Source organism: Delphinapterus leucas, chromosome 14 (assembly GCF_059928025.1).
Source record: "Delphinapterus leucas isolate spDelLeu-1000000601 "Yukka" chromosome 14, BTC_Dleu_Yukka2, whole genome shotgun sequence".
Classification (NCBI taxonomy): Eukaryota; Metazoa; Chordata; class Mammalia; order Artiodactyla; family Monodontidae; genus Delphinapterus; species Delphinapterus leucas.
This window is the reverse complement of record NC_143142.1, coordinates 37,319,980-37,336,700: the sequence shown is the minus strand read 5'-3', so window position 1 is coordinate 37,336,700 and position 16,721 is coordinate 37,319,980. Positions and strand designations below refer to the sequence as shown.

The 16,721-nt window shown below is 42.1% G+C and overlaps 1 protein-coding gene across 1 annotated transcript; it reads left to right on the top strand.

The window, feature by feature from the left end:
• The first annotated feature begins 985 nt into the window (after positions 1-985).
• CETN1 (centrin 1) lies at positions 986-2,436 on the top strand. Its single transcript, XM_022586774.2, has one exon. It carries the CDS (start codon positions 1,379-1,381, stop codon positions 1,895-1,897), a length of 519 nt encoding a protein of 172 aa, XP_022442482.1. The 5' UTR covers positions 986-1,378; the 3' UTR covers positions 1,898-2,436.
• The last annotated feature ends 14,285 nt before the right edge of the window (positions 2,437-16,721 follow it).

Below are 16,721 nucleotides of genomic sequence, written 5' to 3'. Positions count from 1 at the left end.
ACACCGCAACGAAGAGTAGCCCCTGCTCACCACAACTAGAGAAAGCCCGCACACAGTAGCGAAGACCCAATGCAGCCAAAAATAAATAAATAAAATAAATAAATTTATTTTTAAAAAAAGAATGCTACCATTGTCAGCTTTCTGTTTTTTTTTAAACTGTTTAAAGAAATACAGAGCAATTCTTTTTTTTTACCACGAAAAGCAACAATAGTTTATTCGAATTATTTTTAATTCTTTAGCAAGAAACATTCATTTTTTTATGTGAAGGGAAAACCCTGAAGATGTCCAGCCTTAGGTCAGACAAAAATAGCTGAGTCCTAGCACCTACAGAGCAGTTCTAAACACAATTCCCTTATGGGTTTAACTGATGAATTTGTTCTTTCTTTTCACCTGAAAAGCTTCCATTTTCCTCTTGCCCCTTTGTTCTCAGGAGGCAGTTTTGAGTCCCAACATGCCCTGCATCACCTCCTCCTGTGTCCACTGCCGAAGCAGGGCAATCAGAGTGTGGGCTTCAGCACAACCCCAGTTGGATGACACACAGTGAGAGTAATATGCTGGTAGAGTTTTTAAAATTCCAGAATACCAGAATACAGTACTGCAGCCCCCCTCTCTCCAAATCAAAGCCTACTGAATGAAATGATGACTGCACTCAAGTGCAATTATACTGAGCATGTAAAATTGAAACACTGAAAGTAAATCTTACATTCAGATATTGCATTTCATATTTCAGCCTATGCCAAATAAGCTAGTGACATTTTTATCATTGTTGAGTGTAATGTCAGGAGACAAACTTCTACAAATTTTCTACATAACTTTTTCCATTTTATCTGTTTTCCATTTATGGAGTTGAACACATGGTGTGACTTTTAATATTCTCTCCTCCTTCTTCCCCGCATTTTATGACAAGGGATCAAACTCAATCTTGATTATCCTAAGTTTACCCTTAGGTAACCTCAGACCCAGAGGGGTTTTTTGTTTTGTTTTGTTTGTTTGTTTTAATTTGTATGGAAAAAGAGAGAGGAAAAACTTCCAAATTACCCTATAAACCTGGTCCTATGGATGCTGGCAAATGGCCTGGAAAGAACAGGTGCCAGCATGTTATAGAAGACCACAGTGGTTGGTGGCTACCAGCTCAGGTCTCTCAGGTCGTGGAAACTCCGTAATAACTGAGGGAACTGTGGGTTTTAACGTATGTCAGATTTCGAAGATGGGGCGGGCTTAGTTGAGCGGGGTCTCCCTGGGGGCGCACAAGGGAAGCGGTTGGGAATGAATGAGCCGAGGCCCCGAGCCCGCGTTCCTGGCGGTGGCGCCCTAGCTCCAGCGCGGTGACAACAAGCGTTAAGGTAACAACCGCCGCCGCCGCCGCCGCCGCCAGAGGATGGCTTCCAGCTTCAAGAAGTCAAACGTGGCCTCCACCAGCCAGAAAAGAAAGGTGGAACCTAAGCCCGAACTCACTGAAGATCAGAAGCAAGAAATTCGCGAAGCGTTTGCCCTCTTCGATGCCGACGGCAGCGGCACCATCGACGTGAAGGAGCTGAAGGTGGCCTTGAGGGCGCTGGGCTTTGAACCCAGGAAGGAGGAGATGAAGAGGATAATCGCCGAGGTGGACAAGGAAAGCACAGGGAAAGTCAGCTTCAATGACTTCTTGGCTGTGATGACTCAGAAGATGGCCGAGAAAGACACCAAGGAAGAAATCCTGAAGGCTTTCAGGCTCTTTGATGATGATGAAACCGGGAAGATCTCTTTCAAAAACCTAAAGCGCGTGGCCACCGAGTTGGGGGAAAACCTCACTGATGAGGAGCTGCAGGAAATGATTGACGAAGCAGATCGGGATGGAGACGGTGAAGTGAACGAGGAAGAGTTTCTTCGGATCATGAAAAAGACCAGCCTCTACTGAAGTCGGTTTCTCCCGCAAGCATGTGTAGGGAGATTGAGTTGACTTGCTGGGTTCCCTGTTTCTGTTTTGTGAAACCTTGAGGTAGAGGCCAGCACTGTCTCTCCTCTTACCCCCAGCTGGTCTAGATAGTTCTATTTCCAAATCTCTAGCTCAATTATAGAATTTTAAAGATGCTTTTAATGTGAGTTTTGGTTTTTCATTCCCAAGAGCAGACCTGGAGGAGTGTAGGTTGAATCAAAGATTCTGAAACTTCTTTCCATCCACCATTTGCCTTGCATTGGTGGACACCCATTAAACTGAAGGCAAGACATATTGCCTTCAGTTTATATATATATAATATATGCTTCATATATTATTCCTTAAATTCAAGTCATTGTTCTCGCATGATAAGGTGGAATCACCAGCAGGTCATCCTAGCCATTGATTTTCACTTAACTGAATACTGGTTTGAAGGAAAACAGTGCAGCCATTTACTGGGCTCAGGAAAGGTACTGCTCTAAAGGATAGGCTTGCCTTTGGCTGGTGGTAAATTGTGCTATTTAAAGTGTTCTCTGGTTTCATCACATGCAAATGATTCTTGATTTGTGTGTACATTATCTACTGTGGATTATCGGGGCCACAATGTATTCTTGGGCTACAGAATAAAAACAGAATTTAATATTGGCCCAAGCAAAGTATGATTGGCTTAAGAGATTAAGCTAACTAATGACTTTGAGTAAATATTTATAAATGTAAGATCTTAGCTTAGGAAGTTGTAAAAAAATATCTATAACACACTTTGAGCTACTTATCTGTCCTTGGAAAGATAAACTATTGTTTTAGTTATTAGACGAGTTATACTATAACCTTAGTCATTTTATTATTGCTTTATTACAAGCCACTGTCTACCTTCTAATTCTTAGAACATCTTGGTTCTTGATACTTAATTTCCCCTCCTCTGGTATATAGTTGATGCCAGAATGTCTGGCGTTTAAGTAGTTCTCTATTTTATAATCCCAGGAAACTATTTGTTGTGGCTTGTGTATGCATTAATACTACTTGTTCTCTGTTATAAATTAAACCTTTCTTGTTTTGAAATAAAATACCTACCCATTTGAACATCTACAAATATGAAGTTAGAGAAAAGTTAAATAATATAGCTGTGGGAAGATAATGAAATCTATCTGCTGAGATGGAGGCCTGGACAAATGTTTTGATAATAGGCAACAAAACTAGCAAACAGGCAAGATATTTTGGTCGCAACTAAATTAAGTCTTCATACAAAGTTGCATTAAAATAAATGCTGAAATTCTGGAAAATTTTTCACTTGCTTTGCCAGCAGTTTTACCCTTCAGAGGATTGTTAATCCAATCAGGAAAACTACTACTCTGGGTTTAATTCTCATTAACAGGGCCTAATTTGTCAAAGCAGCAGTACTAGCTGAAGTGATGGGTATGTGGGCATTTACTGTGAGAAAGGATTTTGCTGAGGCGGCTGGCACAGGGCAGGGGAACTCACCCAGACTGCAAATGCTAACAGTTCAGGTTCAAGGTCTTAGTGTGGATTCAGGTGCAGTTGTAGGGGATACAGGTGCAGCTTGGACCAGCGACAGTGTGAGGGGCCCGATCTGAGGGCAAGGGGAAGAGCGTGGCATTCTGGGAAACAAGAGTTCCTGGCATCCTGATGACCAGAGTCTCGGCCCAAGGATCTACATATGGATCAAGGTAGAAAAAACAGAAACAAAGAAAGTTGGCAGGAACTAGGAGAAAGGGTCAGAGCCTTGGCCAACTGGACTGGGTTCAGTCTTGGCTCCCGGCCCAGCAGAGGATAGAAGTGAAAACCAGGAACCCAGGCTGAAGCCCAGGAATCAAGCTGCCCAGACACCATGGGGTCAACTGTGGAGGCTGTAGCCCAGGACTTAAAGGGTTGCCTTAAAGACACAGTCCGTCCTACACACAGGAAGGGGCTCCAGAATATTTCTGAATCCCATTCACTGCTAAGGAAGAACCTCTCAATGGACTACTAGTTTTGCTTCTCAGTCGGCACGTATTCCGGGAGATGGAGGGTAAATCAGGGGCAGGGGAACAACTAGAGCAGACCTGGATTGACATTTGAATTTGAAGAGAAGTAAATCATACATGTCTGGCTGCGTCAGACATGTATCCCAGTCTTTACACAAATAGAACACAAGAAGTTCAATGAAAATTTAAAAACACCTTTTTGCAGATGAGTGAACTCAGCTATAAAGGTTGGGAAGAACTCAGAAAGTAGTTTTCACTTTACTGGCACTATTACAAATGGTCCAATAAAGAAGCAGGAAGTATATCAAAGAAACTGTGTAGGGAGCTCATTGATAAACTCTTGCTTTCTAATGATAAATGTTAACAGGTGAAAAGCAGAGCATCAGGCCAAGGATAAAAATATGACAGTCTCAAGGTTGTATTGCTATCAAGGGAGCTAATGCCCCAAATGAGCAGAGGACAGTAAAGGAATTTTTTTTTTCCTTAAAGGCATCTTAGTTATGTCTAAGATGAGAAGATTGAGGATGGGATAGGTCCAACTCTTTAAATTGTTGCAGGTTGGTTTCCATGCGAAGCAGGCTCTTTGAGTCTTAGGTTTGTGTACAGGAAGTTTATTTGAGTTCTGTGGATCCCACGGGTGAGGGGGAAAGAAACCAAGACAGGGCAGAGGGAGAAATTGGGCTATGATATGGTCACTAACAGAGGCCTCAGCTGATCTCTTGGGGAGCTCTGGGGCAAGGGTGACCCTGCAGAGGACCCAAATTGTGACGAGGAAGCTGGGCCTTTAAAACTTGTCATTGACTGACAGTCACTGGACATGAGCTGTCCCTAGGAAGGGGGTATGACCTTGAGCAAGGTGGCTGTCCTCAGCCAAGGGCAATCAATCTCTGGGAGAGGGAATTCAGTTGCAAACTATTAGCTGTCAAGACCGCCAGCACCTGGGGGATGACTTCCGTTCTGAGGGACAGGCCAGAGGGGAGATCTGGGCAGGGCCCCACGGTGTCCACTGCACCCCACACCTTATACCACTTAGATCTACTGGCTAATTCAGGATTCTGATGGATCTTTCTTCCTGGGGGAAACTTATAAAAGGAAATCTAGAGGGATGAACTTCAGCCTCTGTCACAGCAGCTTGTCTCGAGACCACAAGTAGTGCTCATCCCAACCACGCGGTCTGGATTCCCCTCACCCTCAGCACCTCTGCTGACATATGACTTGCCTAGTGGGATGACCCAGATCCTCATCCCTGAGGAGTCTGGGCCCCTAATCACCATGCCCCTCTCAGGCTCTGGTTGCTGCACACATCTCTCTGCCCTCAAAATTGACTACAGGAGCCCCAAGAGACGTTCAAGTGTGTAACCTGGGTGCCAAGCATACTGTCCCCATGTTCTGCCCACAGCTCTGCATCCTCCTGATGTCCAGGAGCAGTTACCCATGGTGGTGGCACCTTCCCTGGACTGCTGCCCTCTCAGCACGAGGAACCCAGTGTAACTGGGTGGCACGCGTAGTTTGACATTTAATGGGACTCTCGCTGTGCCTACTGAGGGGAACATTCCCCCTCTGGGAGCCAAGATCTCTAAATGCACAGAGGCCAGAGTTGTGGGGACGGGCAGCACAAATTAAAGGGTAAATGCCTGGCAGCTGTGGTAAGAATGACTTCCGCCCTTGATTTGCTGGACTCACGTGACACCACACCATATAATGGCCATCAGTTTTGAGTGTGTGCTGCATCCTGGAGGGTGGCAAGGCATCCTCACTGGTTGTGATGCCCAAGCTGGCCCCTCAGCAGCATCTCCAGCAGGCTTTTCCACTACTCCATCAGGTCAGAATCTTCTGTGTGTTATTGGACCAGTAGACTCTGGGCCTGAATTCCCACTGTTGCACTTCCTTTCCTATAAAGTGGGTGCCTCGGTCCAATGGAATATTATGTGGGATCTTATGTCAGTAAATACTCAGCCGTGGTCCTGGCTGAAGCTCCACAAGCAAGAGAGGCAAACCCTTGACCAAAATATGTGTCAAGTCCAGTCAAGATGAGTCGCTCATCTTTCCAGGTGGAAGGGATCCAGTTAGACTACTTGACACCAGGAGGCCTGTTGGCCTCCTTGGGGGATGGTGCTGTTCCCATTTGGTGGCCACAGTAGCTATATCACCCTTCCTGAATGGGAGTCCGAGCTGCTGGACCTATGCACAGCCTCCATCTCTGCCCAATGACTACTCCATTCATGTACGTATTGTGCCAGCCCTGGGGTGGCAATGACAGAGGTAGACTGGCATCAACTGGCCAAGTCATTCTATCTTCCTAGTTGTTTGGCATCTCTTATACGATAGAAATGCTCTGATAGGTGTTAATATGAATTCCTTACACTTCCTACCCATTGCCATAAATCCATCTATGTATCTTTTTTCCAGATCTTTTTTTTTTTTACATCTTTATTGGAGTACAGTTGCTTTACAATGGTGTGTTAGTTTCTGCTTTATAACAAAGTGAATCACTTATACATATGTTCCCGTATCTCTTCCCTCTTGCGTCTCCCTCCCTCCCACCCTCCCTATCCCACCCCTCCAGGCAGTCACAAAGCACCGAGCTGATCTCCCTGCACTATGCGGCTGTTTCCAGATCTTTTTATTCCTGATGTTTCCTTTTCCAGAGTCCTGAACAATCAGCCAACTGATTGGCCACCACTGTCAGAGCCCACATGTATTCTAATTTCAGGCCACTTTTCTTTCCACACAAAGTGGATTCTGGTCTATCAGAAATTCTGTCCATTGGGAGGGTTTCCTCTTTCACTGATATCTTTCTGGTCCACCTTTGAGTGTCATGAACCTATGGTCCGTTGTACCAAAGCTGACGTATCCCTGAACCAACTTCAGCATTTTTACTCTTCCAACAGCTAGTCATAAAAGACCACCTACCCCCACGTGGGCACAGGTATGAACTGAGGGAGGGGCTCTGGTGCAATTTGATGGATGACAGGGGCCTTCTCCTCATGCAGCTTACTTGGGTCCTCTAGACTTGCCTGTGCCGGATCCCAGGCATGCGGGTTCTTAGTTCCCCAACCAGGGATTGAACCCATGCCTCCTGCAGTGGAAGCATGGAGTGCTAACCACTGGACCACCAAGGAATTTCCCCAGATATACCGCTTCTTTTTCTAGTTTCCCAAGGTAGCAGATTACACTATTGATTGTAGATCTTTCTTCTTTTGTAACATATGCATTCAATGCTATTCATTTCCCCCCACTTTTCGTTGTATCCCACTGCATTTTTTTTTTAAGATTTTTTGATGTGGACCATTTTTAAAGTCTTTTATTGAATTTGTTACAATATTGCTTCTGTTTTACGTTTTGGTTTTTTGGCCCTGAGGCATGTGGGATCTTAGCTCCCTGGCCAGGAATGGAACCTGCACCCCTGCATTGGAAGGTGAAGTCTTAACCACTGGACCACCAGGGAAGTCCCCCCCACTGCATTTTTATTTAGTTCCAAATATGTTTTAATTTCTCTTCAGACTTCTTCTTTGACCCATGTATTATTGTTTGATCTCAAATATTTTGCAATTTTCCTACCTTTTCTAATTTAATTCTCTGTGGTCTGAGAGCATGCTTTTTTTTTTTTTTTTAAATCACTGTGTTTTTTTTTTTGTTTGTTTTTGTGGGTTTTTAAAATTTATTTTTGGCTGTGTTGGGTCTTCATTGCTGCGTGCGGGCTTTCTCTAGTTGCGGTGAGCGGCGGCTACTCTTCGTTGCGGTGCGCAGGCTTCTCATTGCGGTGGCTTGAGAGCATGCTTTTTGAGATTTATTCTTTTTAATGGGTTAAGGTGTGTTTTATGCCCCATAATGTAGTCCATCTTGGTGAAAGTTCTGCGTGAGCTTGAGAAGAATATGTCATCTGCTGTTCTCAGATGCAGTCGTCTATCGATGTCAATTATATCCAGTAGATCGATGGTGCTGTTGAGTTTAGCTATGTCCTCACTGAATTTCTGCCTCCTGGATCTGTCCATTTCTGATACAGGGGTGTTAACGTCTCCAGTTGTAATAGTGGATTCATCTATTTCTCTTCACACATGGATCAGTTTTTGCCTCATATTTTGATGCTCTGTTTTTAGGTGCATAAGAATTTTATGTCTTCTTGGAGAATTGACATTTTCATCATTATTTAATGTCCCTCTAGATCCCGGATAATTTTCCTTGCTCTGAAGTCTGCCTTATCTGAAATTAATGTTATTACTTCAGCTTTCTTTTGATTACTATTAGCATGGAATATCTTGACTTTTAACCAACCAGTGTCTTTATATTTCAGGTAGGTTTCTTATAGACAACATATAGTTGGGTATTGTTTTTTTTTTTATCCACTCTGTCAGTTTCTGTCTTTTAATTGGTGTTAGATCACTTAAGAACAAGAAAAATAAAAGATTTTATTTTACCTTCACTTATTCCTTCCTTAATGCTCTTCTTTTTGTTCTTCCAGTTTTACTGAGCTATAATTGACACGTAGCACTGCATAAGTTTAAGGCGTACAGCATAGTGATTTGACTTACATACATCATGACATGATTATCACAAGAAGTTTAGTGAACATCACCATCTCATATAGATGCAAAATAAACGAAAAAGAAAAAAATATTTTTCCTTGTGGAGAGGACACTTGGGATTTACTCTCTTAACTTTCATAACATACAGAAGTGTTAAGTATATATTAATCATGTTGTACATTACAAACCTAGTACTTTTTATCTTATAGCTGGAAGTTATATATTTTGACCACCTTCATCCAATTCGCCCTCCCCCTCCCCCCTGCCTCTGGTCCTTTTCCTATGAGTTTTTTTGTCTGTTTGTTTTTATATTGTCTTGTATACATTTATTTATTTTTGGCTGCATTGGGTCTTCATTGCTGCACGCGGGCTTTCTCTAGTTGCGGTGAGCGGGGCTACTCATTGTTGAGGTGCACGGGCTTCTCAGAGCCGTGGCTTCTCATTGCAGAGAATGGGTTCTAGGCACACAGGCTTCAGTAGTTGTGGCTCCCGGGCTCTAGAGCGCAGGCTCAGTAGTTGTGGCGCACGGGCTTAGTTGCTCCACGGCATGTGGGATCTTCCCGGACCAGGGCTCAAACCCGTGTCCCCTGCGTTGGCAGGTGGATTCCTAACCACTGCGCCACCAGGGAAGCCCTTTCCTTCACTTTTGAAGGATTACTTCACTGAACCCAGAATTCTAAGTTAATGTTTTTTATTTTCAGCACTTTAAATGTTTCACTCCACTTTCTTCTTCCTTGCCTGGTTTCTGAAGAGAAGTCAGTACAATTCTTATCCTGGTTTCCCTAAAAGTAAGGTGTTTCCCCCACTCCGCCTCTGGCCTCTTTGGGGAATTTCTCTTTGTCTTTGATTTTCTGCAGTTTTTTTTTAAATTTGATAATGAAAGGCTTTAATTGTAATGTCATTGGCACATGTCATTGCTTTATAGTTTCACAACTTAAGTTTAAATATTAAGAGATACTTGGACATTTTTTTTTTTTTTTTGCGGTACTCGGGCCTCTCACTGTTGTGGCCTCTCCCGTCGCGAAGCACAGGCTCCGGACGTGCAGGCTCAGTGGCCATGGCTCATGGGCCCAGCCGCTCCGCGGCATGTGGGATCTTCCCAAACCGGGGCACGAACCTGTGTCCCCTGCATCGGCAGGCGGACTCTCAACCACTGTGCCACCAGGGAAGCCCGGACATTTTTTAACCAAATAGGAAGCATTTAAAATACCATGGTGTTTAGCTAATGTGTATTTAAAAGTATAAAGGAGATTCATAAAAATAAAAAGATGTTTTAAACATAGGGTCTGTAAATACACCCTATTTTATCATTTATGGTAACATAGTATGGTATTTATTTATTTATTTATTATTTTATTAATTAAAGTATAATTGCCCTACAACACTCTTTGTTCCAGGTGCACAACACAGTGACTCAATATTTCTATACATTACAAAAGGATCACCACTTCTACAGTTTGATAATTACATGCAGAATTTTGGTGTTGTCTGAGATTCCTGGATCTGTGGTTTGTGTCCATCATTAATTTTGGAAAATTCTCAGCCATCATCATTTTCAATATTTATTCTTTTCCTTTCTTTCTTCTCCTTCTGGTATTCCCTTTATACATATGTTATTGCGGTGGCTTCTCTCGTTGCGGAGCACGGGCTTTAGGGTGTGCAGGCTTCAGTAGCTGTGGCACGCGGGCTTTGTTGCTCCGCGGCATGTGGGATCTTCCCAGACCAGGGCTTGAACCCGTGTCCCCTGCATTGGCAGGAGGATTCTTAACCACTGCGCCATCAGGCAAGTCCGCTTACACATTCTGATCTATCTTTTTCATTCTTTCTTCTCTTTACATTTCAGTTTTTGAAGTTTCTATTGACATATCTTCAAGCTCACTGATTCTTTCCTTGGTTATTAATGAGCCCAAAAAAGGCATTCTTCGTTTCTGTTTCAGTGTTTTTGATTTCTAGCATTTCCTTTTGACTATTTTCTAGAGTTTCCATCTCTCTACTTACATACACATCTGTTCTTTCATAATGTCCACTTTTCCCATTAGTGCCCTTAGCATATGTTATTTAAATGATGATTAAGTCCTGTTGGTTGTTGGTGATGTTGAGTTTTTCTACAACCCTGCTGACTTTCTGTCCACTTATTCTATCAATCTGTTGAGAGAGAGATATTGAAGTCTCCAGTTATAATTCAGGATCTGTCTATTTCGCCTTTCAATTCTATTAGTTTTTGCCTCACGTATTTTGCCACTCTGTTGTTTGGTGCACAGGCATGTAGGATTGCTGTGACTTCTCAGGGGATTGACCCTTTTACTATTATATAACATTTGTCTCAGTCCCTGATAATTTTATGAGCTCTGAAGCCTATGTTATATGATATAAATATATCACTTCTGCTTCCTTTGATTAATGTTTGCAAGATATATCATTTTACATCCTTTTACTTTCAACTTGCCTATACCATTATATTTGGATTGAATTTCTTGTAGACTGTATTTAGTTTTAATCCACTCTATCAATATCTGTCTTTTAATCAGTTTATTTAGGCCCATTATTTTAGTGTAGATCTGCTAATGACAAATTCTCTTAGTTATTTTCTGTTTCTCTGAGAATAACTTCATTTCCCCCTTCATCCTGAAGGACACCTTCACAGGATTCTGGGTAATCAGTTCTTTTCTTTTGGCACTTTAGTGTGCAGTATGCTGTCAAAGTAAGGACTAAACTAAAATAAAAATGAATGTGTTCCCAGGCTACATTCATAAAAGCGCAATTCACCAAATGAGGAGGGAGACCCATTTCTATGGTCTGGAGGACTGTGCTCACTTGTAGGTTTTACATCTTAAAAGGAACTGAAGAAATCAAGGCCTGTTGACAGCAGTGAGATAAATAGGGTGAGGGGATACAAAACCACATCCTAAGAGAAATGGCTTAAAATAACTAAGGCTGTTTCTCCTGAAAAGAAAATTCTCTCGAGGAATATGACTTCCAAAGAAATAGGACTTGTTCCACAGGGCTCCAAGGGGTTTCAGAGAGAAGGAATGATAAGGGAAAGAGATTTCAATTTTGTATCAGGAAGAATTTTCAGCAACCAAAGCTGCACAAAGATGGACTGCACTGCATAAAGATTATGTTCCTGTCATAAAGGTTCAGAGGTATGGGTTGGATGAATATTTTGCCAGTATGCCACAGGTATTTCAAGCTATTGATATTGTTATACCTTACCAAGCATCTCTATTTTCATTTGGGATTCCTGGATGTAAAATGAAATGGAGTGTATTTATTTATTTATATATTTTTATTGAAGTATAGTTGATTTACAATATTGTGTTAGTTTCAGGTGTACAGCATAGTGCTTCGAGTTTTTTACAGATTATATCTGAAATACAATGTATTTAGATAGAGAACCTTTAGACGTGGCAAATTCCACTTTGATTTTAGCAACCAAACAAAATTATTTATCCTACATAAGAACATTTTATTACTACAGTTGGTGATGACACTTATAGAAAATGTCTGCCCTGTTATGGATCTTGCCTGATACATTTATAATTCGAGGTGATGCTATAACGTGCTATGTGTGATTTTAACAATAGCCAACACTTAAATAGCACTTACTCTGTACCACCCACTGTTCTAGGAGCTTCTACATATTCACTAATTATCTCCACTTTACAAAAGCATTAACTGAGACACGAAGAGATTAAGTAATCTGTGCAAGGTTACACAGCTAGTAAGTGGTAAAAGGAAGATTTGAATCCTATCTGTCTGACTCCTAAGTCTAGACTTGAAATGTATACATTGCCCACCACCCTAACTCTTTCATTTAATCAGCTTGTCAGGATCTGTCTACTCCCCAATGCATGTGTCCCTTTCAAAAGTCACGCTTAACCAATGGTACTGCTGGGCTCAGAATATTTTTGGAAGTTCTCTTTTGGATACAATCTAAACACCTCCAGCATATTCTCTGGAACATTCTCAAGAGAATCTAACTCCACTGAGACTGGACTTAAGCTTTGGAAATAGCCTCAAGTGATTTGTAGTCAAATCTGATGGACAGAGTGGCTGGAAAAGCTGGATGTTATCATTTGACATTTAAAACCATCAATGCCACTGAAATGATGAGCCTAATTTCTCTGAACGGTTTGTAAACTGGCTTTGAAGTTTCTTCCAAAAGAGAAGAAAGGTGGTGACTGATGACAGTATGGCTGGAATAAGTCTCTAATCACCATAGCAACCCAGTGTTTTGAAAGAACAACACTCACTGGGATATGTCCATCTGGTGATGTTGTTATTTTCAAAGTTATACACTACACAGATGCGTCCTTTGCTTGGTAAAAGAACTGTTCTTGCTTTTTTCTTTTTTTTGGCCATGTAGCATGTGGGATCCTAGTTCCCCGACCAGGGATCGAACCCGCACTCCAGGCATTGGAATCACAGAGTCTTAACCACTGGATCTCCAAGGAAGTGCCTGTTCTTGCATTTATCAAGAAATAAAAAGGAGAAGGGAGAAGGCACCAAATAGGAGATTTCCATGCATCATGTACTTGAATAACACAGATCTTGATTAGGTGCCATTAGGGAGAAAAGCTAAAGCCTTTGGAATCTCAGTTAGAAGTAACAGAGTCATCATATCATCTTAGGGCAGCAATAGCTTCCTAGTGATAGACCTAAGTTTGAAGCCCAGAACAGAGCCAGTTCCTAGCTGGTTTTGGCAGAAAAATTACTTCTCTGAGCCTTAGTATCTTTATCTGTAAAACAACATCTTTTCAGGATGTTGTCAGAGTTAGAAATAATTTCTATAAAGGGATCTGATCCATACTAGACCAATAGAGGGAACATGTTAAAAATAATTGTAGATGAAGTGTACTAAGAAAGGCAAAGTAGATAAATGAGTACATCCTCTTCACATACAGAGTGCAATAACCTCAGAAAAATGCTGTCTAAAATAAACTCTCCTACTGATTCACCGTTCACCCCCCCAGGACCACTGAGAGCAAGTTTGGGACACAGTGTAGAAAAACTATTTTAAAATTTTATGGCTCCTTAGCAAGTATAGGCCTGCAATTTCTGTTGGCTTCCTGGCTCACTTGCTCCCTCCTCCATCACCCAGAGTTTGTGAATCTGCCCGCCCCCCCGCGGAGGCCCAGGGACAGAATCTGGCGTGTAGAGACTGACTTGGCGGCTGAAGGAGAGCTGCCTGCAGCTATGCACGGTGTACCTCGCGCAGCGCGCAGCCAGCGGGCAAGTGGAGGCTGAACCCTGGCCAGGACGCTCTCATTAAACCCAGCGCCTGGCACAGGGAACAACTGCCCAGAAGTACCTTTTACTTGGCACACATGCACTGAGTGCTTTTTTTTTTTCCCCTGCTTTATCTGCCCAGAGGGGTGCTTTTTTTCTAATTTGCACAAAGCATTGTATATATTACGCATGGGCCTGCCATCAGAGTGGTCTCTTTGTTTTTCTTTTTTAACCAAGTTAGCTTGCCAAGTTTGAAAAGTCAGGGATTTCACGCAAGATTCTATATTCCTAGCTTCTTTCGGAAAACGGGATGTTCTTTCCACAGTAGGCCCATATTCCTTCCTGACAACATTTTAGCTGGAGCCAGATGGCCACTGCTCGCTGCAGACCCAGACGGCTGGTTCTCCACAGGCCAGGGAGCCTCCTAGGTTCCCCCCGCAACCGGGGGTTGAGAGGGGTTGGGGGGTCGTGAGTGGGGCTGGGGGTGGAGGGGAAACGAATGCTCTGGGCTAACAGGTCTGATTTCCAGCTAGTGGCACAGCTGGTGAACGTCTTCAGGGGGCAGCACGTGCCCGCATATGAGTGATAGGTGAGGCATGATGTCCTTTAGGAGGAAGAAATTTCTCTCCTTACCAAAAGCCAGAGAAAGGCACTGTCTGGTCACGCAAACCCCGTGGATATGGGGTCTCTCCGGTGTGGGCAGAACAAAGCCACCCCCTGTTCTTTTTCCTGGGGAACGTGCAAACAGTGGTGGCTACTTCAGAGGCTGCCAGCAAAACTCAGGCCACCTCCTGGGCTATTCCAGGACATTTCTTCTCTTTACCAAAACAGCCGGGAGGAGGAGGTAGATGCTAGGAGACAACCCATCCCTACAAATCTATTGGCAAAAAAAAAAAAAAAAAAAAAAACAGCGGAAGAATCACTCTGACACTTGTGTATCAGTGTCAGGCAGTTCATGGCATTCTCCACGCAGGTGGCTAAATTCAGCATCAGAGGAAACCGTGAAAGGGCCCAGTGATTTCAATCCACATTCCTGATGGGCCCTGGTTAATGATGTTAATGAAATGAAGAGCTGCATACACTATTTATGGCTAGATTAAGCCGATTACTCTAGCTTAGCCTACTTTCAATGTACAAATCTCACCAGTGGACAATGCAAGGCTCTGTTATCTGTTTTTCTCTCCCTGGGACTTTTCTCTGGACATTGGAAACAGGAATCCTAATAAGACCATTTTTTACCTGTCTCATTTGAGAACAGGATTTTCAAACTCTCCCTTCAACATTGATGAAAATCCCTCAGTCCCTGACAGTGACCGCAGAAGCTTCCAAAAATATGCAGCAGCACAATTACTAGGAGAGATGAGATGTTGTTAACTAATAAAGGTGCCATAAATAAAGAATGATGAACCACCATGGGAAATGAATCGACAGAGAAGGACACATCGGAATGTGGGATAGTAAAAATCACTTAAACTTTGCATGACCTTGCAGAAAGTCGTGGTGATGTTCTGCCAGGTCCCTGGGAGAGTGGATTGAGATATGGCTGTTTCCCAAGACTTACTATCTAGTAGGCTGTGTTTAGACCCGCTCTGAGCCTTCTTCCTTGGACAGCCTGGAGTCTCTCTCTCGTATCTAAAGGGTTATCTGAGTTCCTCTCTGCACTTTACAACCTTTAGGCAGGAGCAGTTAATGAGATTATCAATTCCATGGAAGCATCTTGTTTGTAGCAATGGGGACGGGGGTGCCTCTTTGATAATTTAGAACAGTGCTGAGCAGAGGGTCAGATCTCCCTGGGGTGGTGTCACAAACTGGAAAAGTGGCTGTGGCACTGCGTTCCTCTACGGTTTTCTACAGCTGTTCCAGATTTTCCATGGGCTCACCTTTAAATTAAAAGAATTTCTGCACTTTCAAGAATTTGAAAACAAAGCCATGTGTGAGAATATGAGACCCGCTCCTATGCCCTTGCAAGAAATAGGTTGCATTCCTTTTTCTGCACTCAAAAAAACAGTACCTCCTCTTTTTTTGTTTTAGAATGCCATATATGTAAATGATCCCAAATTAATCTTTAGCATGTGCCCATGTTGTTTTGATTTACTAAACTTTAAAAATATGCCCATTGTTCCCTTTTAACAGCTTTCGGCAACATTTTCAGAAATGGAAATATATGAGCAAATTAGTAAATGAGTAGAATTAGCCAGTACCATTCAGCAAGCATTCAAGGTACGAATACTTCTACAATACACAAAAAGCATCAGTATAGATCTTATAATGCTATATAAGGTTTCTTATTTAACTTCACTCTTAATTAGCAACATACAATGAAAATTATATAGAGAGAAGAAAAATAATATAGTCACTGGAATAGTATTTTTACACACTTTTAAGTGATTTTGGTTTTGTTTTTAAGGGAATTGTGTGATACAGTGGAGAGAACAAAAAGATCTGGTTTAGATAGAATTTTAGTTCTCTGCCTTAACAGTTTTGTGACATTGGGCAAATTACTTAACTTCTCTGATCCTCGTTTTATTAAACTGTGAGGTGGAGTTGGTAATACTCATATAACAGGGTTGAAAGGATTAAATGAGATTCTGTGTAAAATGTCTAACGGTGCCTGACACAGTGTAAGATGTTCAATTAAGGTAACTCTCATTATTTGTAGTTTTCTCAGGTGATGGTGACTTCAGATGCTTAAGTAAATTTTTTTAAAGCTTTAGAAATAGTTGATTTTTCAAATTATTTAAATGATGTGGTGATCATTTTATAATGTACAGAAATATCAAATCACTAGGTTGTACACTAGGAAATAACATAGTGTTGCAGGTCAATTATGTCAATACTTCCAAAAAAACAAACAAACAAACTCATAGAAAAAGAGATCAGATTTGTGGTTACCAGAGGCTGAATTGGATGAAGGTGGTCAAAAGGTACAGACTTCCAGTTACAAGGTAAATAAGTACTAGGGATGTGATGTACAACATGATAAATATAACTAATACTGCGGCATGTTATGTATGAAAGTTATTAAGAGAGTAAATCCTAAGAGTTTTCATCACAAGAAAAAATTTTTTT

Coding starts and splice junctions, on each gene's coding strand:
- CETN1 (XM_022586774.2), top strand. CDS start 1,379: ATGGCTTCCAGCTTCAAGAAGTCAAACGTGGCCTCCACCAGCCAGAAA.